Consider the following 8,030-nt stretch of genomic DNA (forward strand, 5'->3'; position numbering starts at 1 on the left):
ATCTCCCTTCCTCATACACACTTCATTCATCACACCTTTGATACTCATGTATGAGAAAGAAATTTCAGTGGTCGAGTTTCTTTATTTGACTTTATGCTGTTCAGGAGGGGAGGCCAGAAGGCGGGACGGCCGGCAGTGGCATTCTGTTCGGGGATGCGTGGATCTGGTGATGCTGGTGTAGGGTAACGGGAAACATCACCTCCGCCACGGAATTTCACATAGCCAATTTACCTTTCTCCCTAAAGATTTTTTACTCTGCTATCAGTACCACTGGTCTTGGGGTTTAGATTTTGTCAATATCAAAATTTGGGTACTTACCAGCAAATGAGTTGTTGATCTATTTACTTAGTCAAGTTCATTTCTGCTATGTTCTGTCCGTCAAGCTTCAGATTCTAGCCTTGATTAAATGGCAATGATATTCTCCAAAACCTACTAATGTCAGAAATCCTGCAACCCAACAATGGTTTGCCAACTCATGTGATCAAAACATTCCTGCTTTAGATAGAAGAACTTATTTCCTGTTACTTAGCTTGGTACATAATGGCAGCCGTCACAGAAAAGGAAGTTGGGGGCACATGAGATGTACTGACCACTCCTTAGTCCCAAGAACGGGAGTAACAATGTTTCTCAAGTTCTGCTGATGTATTGTACTCAAATTCTATTCATCTAACTGCCTTGCCAATCATTTGCTATTAACTCTCAAACATCAGATTTTTTTTGACATCCTCAAACATCGGAAATATTTCTTCACAGCTTCCTTCTGCCCTTCCCCTCCACCCTTTTTGGATAGTTTTTTTTTTGTGAATACCCTTTCCAGATAGCTACGTCCCACCATCTGCATCAGAAGAGAAAGGGGCAGATGATCTGTTAGCCACAGAGACATTGCTTCCTGCAATTGACCATATTATCGATCAAGGGCCAGTAAAAGTATAGAGATTTCAATGAAATTTTGCCGCTGACCAAGTAAACTGTGTTTTTCGTGAGCTGGGACCATGAAAATATGATTTAACGGTAAAAAAGTAAGTCAACAATGTTGTCTGATGTGCATGAGGATTTGGTAGACGTTTGACATAAGAATATATATGCCTTCAAGCCTGATTTTCGTGCCTAGCATGTTGTTTTCTTTTAGTATATTTTTTCTCCCGTTGCAACGCACGGACATTTTTGCTAGTAATATCCTACGCTATCCTATCTTTCCTTAGAATCAATATACTCAACCCTTGTATTCGTGCAGCTGGCTAGCTGTGTTGCCGACGTGCATGGCTGGGCGTCGGTGACTGCAAGAACGGCGATGGCGGCTAATGAATTCAGACGCGGCCCCATGAGTTTCTTGCTGTGCTGGAGGTGCTCGGCAACCTCAGCCAACACAACCTCGCCCGCCTGGTACCTCGAGCTCGGCCACGGGCCACCTTCCGTGCCACCTTGAGCTCGAACGATATGACAGCGGAGGTGGCATGGAGTGACACGCGTGAATGGGCACGCACTAGTTGACGAGCGGCGCCGAGGCCGGCTGCCGGCGAGGCACCTGAAACGACGCGAAGGCTCGGCTGCACCACGAAAGCTTGACATCTCCGGGTACGGCGGCTGGCATCCCTGGCCGCCATACGCCTCACGGAGCAGACGGGCATGCTGAACGGGGTCGCGGCGCTCATGTACAGCAGGCGTGGTGCGGCTGGCTGTGGACGAGCTGGCGCGCGCCGACGTGGGAACACCTTCTCGCCCGTTGCTACAGTGCGTGGTGGTTAAACCGGGCCACGTGGCCAGTGCTAGTCAAAACCAGCTCCACATCATACTCAAACCGCCGGAAGTGTCACCAGTGACGAAAATTATCGGGTTTCATTAGTTCAGGGACTGAGTTTTACTGGTTTCGTAATTGAGGGACGATTTCTATACTTTCGAGAGAATTCAAGGATGAAAAATATGCTTATCCCTTTACCATTTGAATTTTTACGGACTATTTATATTTCGCAGATGGAAAAAGAATAAATATATTAACCAATTTTAAAATGGAAAACTAAATCATTTGAACATATGAAGAGTAACAACAAATATTTTTTAGGAAAAAATAGGTATTTAAAAAAACATGGATTTTCAGGAAATGTCCATAGAGTTGAAGATATTGTTTGTATTAATTCTTAAAAAATCTTTAGGTAATTTAGAAGTGTTCGCATTAAAACATGTTCAAGGAATTATTAGAAGATATTAACATATTTAAAAAAAATCTCATGCAATAAAAACTGGTTCACATATATTTTAAAATGTTCACCTATGTTTAGAAAAAATATATATGTAATTTCAAAACTCTTCGCAATTTTGAATTGTTCGTATAGTTCTACTAAGTACTCACACATTTTTAAAAAGTTTCCTTTTTTATTTTAGAAAGTGTTAAAACATTTGATTTTAAAGGTTCATATCTTCTTCTTGAGGCTTGTGCATTTACAAATATTTGGTATTATAATTATATCTAAAAACAAGGAAAAATGGAACGAAAATTAGAGAAAAAGCCACAAAAATTAGAAAGTAAAAGAAGAAGATTAAAGAGGAAAGCCATGCAGCAAACTTCGGAAGAAACTCAGAAAAATTGAAAGAAAAATCCAAAAATCCTGCTAGAAATGGTAGCACATGAACCAGCGTAACATCTGTAAATCCATACGTGGAGGTTGGTATTCGGTGCGTGATCCACTAGGCATGTCTATATCTCGCTCTTAGTATGTCAAATGTTCGCCGGGCATTTAGAAAAATTGCTTGACATGTATTTGAAAACTATTCAATATGTGTTTAAAAAATGTTTCCTGTGTATGTAAAAATGTTCCACACATACTAAAAAAATGTTTAACATGCATTTGAAGGATATTAAATGTATATGTGGGGATATGTTAATGTGTATTTGAAAATTGTTCAACGTGTAGGCCAATAAAAATTCAATTTATATATAAAAAATGTTCTGCATGTATCTGAAAAATGTTCATCATGTATTCAGAAAGTTTTCAATATATATTATAAAATGTCAACTTGTATTCAAAACTTGTAAAGGGGAGAATTTAAAAAAGAGAGAGAAAACAAACGTGTATGTTTTTCGAGGCAAAACCAAACGTAACTTTGCCACAACCGCTTCCAGCTCTGCCGCAAAAGGTTCACAAACCCACAAGTTATTGGGCTGGCCCAGTCACGGTGAACGCTATATAGATTTTACGTGATCCACCAGCAAAACTGGGCAAAACCAAAACCAGGTATTCAGCTCATAGGCCATGGCCCAAGTTGTGTATCAGGGCCTGGGTGGTTGGGCATATGGACTCAACAACATGGTCGATTCCCGTGACAGTTTTTTTTACATAACTAGGACAATGTCCGCGCGTTGCAACGGGATATAAATATTCTAGTAGTATTTTAGCTTGTGATTACGTACCCATTGATGCGATAATAAATATTTATCAAATCTTGTCTTTATTCATCTTATAGTTTGATGAGAAGTTTGATAAGTAAATTAAAATGGAATTGGTTCAGAAGCTAAGTAATTAAGGTGATTGCGCACCATATACATGAAAGATTGGACGAAGGGGTGGTGGCAAAAATGTGAAACATGGAACCTTACATTCCTTTTAAGTTATATAGATAGATTTGCCGATAATAGTATGAGAAACACTAATATATTTGGCCTATGTTGTCAGTGTTGTACTGTGTTAAAGAAACAAATGGTATGAGAACCATGTGACCCGTGTGGGCAGAAAATATATGCAGTCCTATATTTGTACTCTTGTTGGAAATGTTTACCTATGACAGTGAATTTCTAATTATTAATTTTCAATACTGCAACAAAAATCCCAAACTATCTCCCCCGTCCCCTCCCCTTCCCTCCACATACATCCTTTCCGCCTCCCCTCCCCTTCCCTCCAAATCCCTCCCGTCCGCCTCCCCTCCCCTCTACCTCCCCTCCCGCCACCGCCGGATCCCGGCTGGGCAAAGCCCGTACGGGGGATGATGGCAGTGGTGGGGCGTCCTTCCACCGCGGCTTGGAGGCGTGGTTGTGATGGTGGATCTTCGGCGGGAGCTTCGGGACGACGTGTGTGTGGTCATGGCGCCGGTCATGCAGCGATGTGACCTCCTCTACCTTTGGTTGTCTTCATCGTTGGTCCAAAGGGATCTGGTCGGTGGGTGTTGCCTCGCGGTGGCTTCTCGGCGACGCATCAAGTGGAGGAGGAGATGGTGGCCTAGCTGCTGAAGTGGGCGAGGATGCCACCATTGTCGGCGACACCCGTGGGTGTCGTTTTCCTCGTTGGAGGCGATGGTGGGGGCGTCCCTCACTCCATTGTTTTCGAGGGAAACCTCATATCTGGAAGAGGCTACCATTGATGGCGGCGCCCATGGGTATCGTAGCCCTCGTTGGAGGCGTTTTTTGACACTTAAGACAATAGGAGAGGCTCCTACTGTATGTATTAGATTAGTATCAAAAGGATCTTACAAAGTCATAACCTAACATCCATTGCCATGATGTAGATTAGGTAGGGGGTAGAGTACAAAAGATTAAAAGTGAAATTACAAAGTGTCCAAGAAAGAGTGTAGAAAGGTTTTGTGTTTTCCCCCACCCTATAATAGAGCAGGGAGAGGTCTTGTTTCAACCTAGCCAACCAAGATTGTTTCGAAGGGATGATCCCTCTTAAGTGTTTATTGTTTCGCTCCTTCCATATGCTCCACGTGGCTTGCATAAAGATATCCATGAACATGGGTTTGTTCCATATAGTTTTTGCCTCTTCTATCCAATGGAGCCTTGATCCTTGCGTGGACCAGCTTATGTTGAGGTGTGACCAGCATTCTTGGCTGAATGGACAAGTAAAGAATAAGTGCTCTAAGGTTTCCTCTGGCGGGGGGTCACACAGAAGGCAAGTGTAGTTATCTCCAATGTTGTAATGTCTCCTTTTGAGCATATTTCTTGTGTTGAGCCTATCTGATAGTAGTAGCCATCCAAACACTTTGAGTTTCATGGTAACTTTGGATTTCCAAAGCCATTTGTAGGTATGGTGAGCGTCAATCTCTCTGAAGTAGTATGAGTAGTATTGCTTGGCTGTGTAATCTCCTTTCCCCCAAATACATATCCATTTGTCCTCTCCTTGAATCAGATTAACAGGTGCGAGCAGCTGTTGCATTGTCAATAATTCCGCATGTGCCTGCTCAGATAGAGGGAGGTGAAACGTTTCCCCCAACGTTTCAGCAGTTAGAAACTCATGAACTGAGATATCCTCATTTCTGGTGAAGGAGAATGCTCTTGGGAATCTATCAGCCAAGATATCATCTTTCCATAAGTCTTTCCAAAGCAAAGTATTGCGTCCATCCTGGATTGTCGTTGTGGTTATGCCTCTATAAATAGGCATGAGCTTGGTGATATCTTTCCACCAGAAGGAGCCACATGTATCCGTTGCATGTGGAATATTGTTGGAGGCGTTGAGGGGCCTTCTGGATCAGATGATGGCGGTGTCTTCGTCGTCACCCTTGTGGGGGCATCATCTTTGGAGACATTCATTGGCTAGACGGACATGTGGACGGCTTGGTGGTTGGGCGTCGGTAGGTGGTGGAGCGGTGCTTCGTCCTACACATCGATGGCGGCGGATCTCGGCGGCGTGGCGTGGTGGAGACTCGGCGGCATGGCGTGGTGGAGACTCGGCGTCCGATGGGTGGCGATGAACTCGTGCAGGAGGGCGATGTTGTCCGGCGTCGTGGTGACGTCGATGGCAGAGAGGCCTGGCAAGGTCGATGCATCAATATCTGATATGAGGATGGGTCGATGGATGAAGGAGGTGACGGCTTTTTCAGCATGCGCATGTGGTGCCCACTGAAAGTGCGTCGGACCGGTGTGTAACCCAATCCAGGTATTGTGGCCTGGATGGGGCATGCGGCATTAGATGTCAGGTGTTGGTGCGATGTACGTTTTGTATTAGGCTCGGACATTCAGCACCCCTTCATCACGGGGATAGGAGTAGCAATAGATGTTGTCAAGATGGTGGCTTCAGGCTTTGTGAATAATTAATAAAATAACTGCATGCATCATCCAGATGCAATGCAGAGGGCAGGGGTACATCCTCCTAAAAAAACGAAAATCCCAAACACTACCTTCCAAACTGAGGGAGTACCGGAGTAGTAACTTGGGTTTGGAGTTGCTTCATGGATGTAACTTCGCTAACTAGTGGCAAGCTGCCACCAGTTTGGTCAGGATGAATTAACGGGAGGGACTCCATCCACCTTTTCCCTATGTCAACTATAAAAACAAACTAAAGAGGGAACAAATTTCGTAATCTCAAAGTACTTTAGCCAGCACTCATGGACAGTTAACACGTACGTACGTAGAGCCTATAAATCGGCGTCAACTCCTCAACGCCACCACAACCAACTTTAACGTAATACACCCATCTCAAACTCCGGTGTATCAAGGCACGCCGGCGACCCATGGCGTGGCAGCTTATAGCTCTTCTCGTGGCTGCTTTGGTGGCCGCTGCCGCCGTCGCCGCAGCAGGGGCGGGGTTGCCGTCCAACTTCGCCATGGTAACCTCACGGGGACCGTTACTTGGGAAGCGGGATGCGGGGGAGTATTGTGGCAAGAGGAAGTGCATGGCCAAGTGCGAGAGCCGCTGCCCGGACCAGTGCTTCGTCCTCTGCCCCAGCTGCAAGACTCTTTGCAGTAAGTATATGCACCTTCAGCCAATTTGCCGCAACGTTTACCTTCTTCGATCCATACATATATACGTGTTGGTAACGTTGGTAACGTTAGCTACTTGTGTCAAGTGTGCGACTACTACCCGGGCATCTCCTGTGGCGACCCGCGATTCACCGGTGGCGACGGCAACAACTTCTACTTCCACGGCAAGAAGGACCAGGACTTCTGCGTCCTCTCCGATGCTGATCTCCATGTCAATGCTCATTTCATTGGCACGCACAACCCCGCCACGGCTCGTAACTTTACCTGGATCCAGGCCATCGGCATCCGCTTCGCGGACCACCGCCTCTTCTTCGGTGCCAAGAAGACCGTGAAATGGAACAACCGTGTCGACCATCTGGAGATGGCCTTGGATGACGAGACCATCGATCTCCCTGCCAAGCTCGACGCGCGTTGGGAGTCGGCAGCCGTGGCAGGCCTGACCATCACGAGAACCGCAACCACCAACGGCATCAGAGTCCAGCTCAAGGGGGTGTTTGACATCATGGCCATCGTGGTGCCCGTCACGGAGAAGGACTCTCGCATCCACAACTACGGTGTCACGGAGGACGACTGTCTGGCTCACTTGGACATCGGTTTCAAGTTTCACGACCTCACCGACGATGTGCACGGTGTCCTTGGTCAAACGTACCGTTCCGACTATATTAACAAGCTTAGGGTGAGCGCCAGCATGCCGGTCATGGGCGGCATAACCAGCTATGTATCATCGGATATCTTTGCCACTGATTGTGCGGTTGCTAGATTTGGTCGCCGTACTAGCATCTTGATGGTTGCATCAAGTGATAGTTGAAGTACTTTTCCGGCTAGACGTTGCCTTAGCTAGCCAACACGCAGTGAGACCTGAATAATTGTGTTCATGTACAAACGTGTCATATAAATAAGGCACATGGATCTTTTTGGAGAAACCCCATATATATTTTATTTATATATTTTATTGGCACATCCAAATTCCAGACAACGACCCTTAGTCTTAATTAGAGGCTAGTCTCTTCCTACCATGCATACACAGTAATATTTGGTTGATAGGGTTTTTGTTCCTATGAAAATTAGTAGAGTACAAAACAGGGTAGCACATCTTTTGGCACACTATAGCCGTACCGAGTATTGTACTGGGTATGGTTGAATTCGAGTCCTCCGTGTTGTGAGGAGCAGCTGGCTCGAGATTATAACCCTGTAACAATGGAATAAAGCTCTTTCACCCCGCAAAAAAAATACACAGTAATATTTTACGAAAGTTGAACTTTGTAAACATAAGACGGCTTTTTTGTCATGAAAAATATAAGACGCCGTTTGTAGTACTACTTTTTGCATGATTCCTCAGGGAGAA

At 45.2% G+C, this 8,030-nt stretch overlaps 1 protein-coding gene across 1 annotated transcript; it reads left to right on the top strand.

The window, feature by feature from the left end:
- The first annotated feature begins 6,392 nt into the window (after nt 1-6,392).
- Nucleotides 6,393-7,645, top strand: LOC125549486. The gene is made up of 2 exons (XM_048712893.1): nt 6,393-6,667; nt 6,772-7,645. The coding sequence occupies exons 1-2, from the start codon at nt 6,436-6,438 to the stop codon at nt 7,491-7,493; spliced, it is 954 nt and encodes a 317-aa protein (XP_048568850.1). The 5' UTR covers nt 6,393-6,435; the 3' UTR covers nt 7,494-7,645.
- The last annotated feature ends 385 nt before the right edge of the window (nt 7,646-8,030 follow it).

This window comes from Triticum urartu, chromosome 3 (assembly GCF_003073215.2).
Source record: "Triticum urartu cultivar G1812 chromosome 3, Tu2.1, whole genome shotgun sequence".
NCBI lineage: Eukaryota > Viridiplantae > Streptophyta > Magnoliopsida > Poales > Poaceae > Triticum > Triticum urartu.

What these genes read in the sequence shown, in the direction of transcription:
- LOC125549486 (XM_048712893.1), top strand. Translation starts at nt 6,436, where the DNA reads ATGGCGTGGCAGCTTATAGCTCTTCTCGTGGCTGCTTTGGTGGCCGCT. An exon ending in CAGCTGCAAGACTCTTTGCA is followed by an intron (nt 6,668 to 6,771) that starts GTAAGTATATGC and finishes ACTTGTGTCAAG; the next exon opens with TGTGCGACTACTACCCGGGC.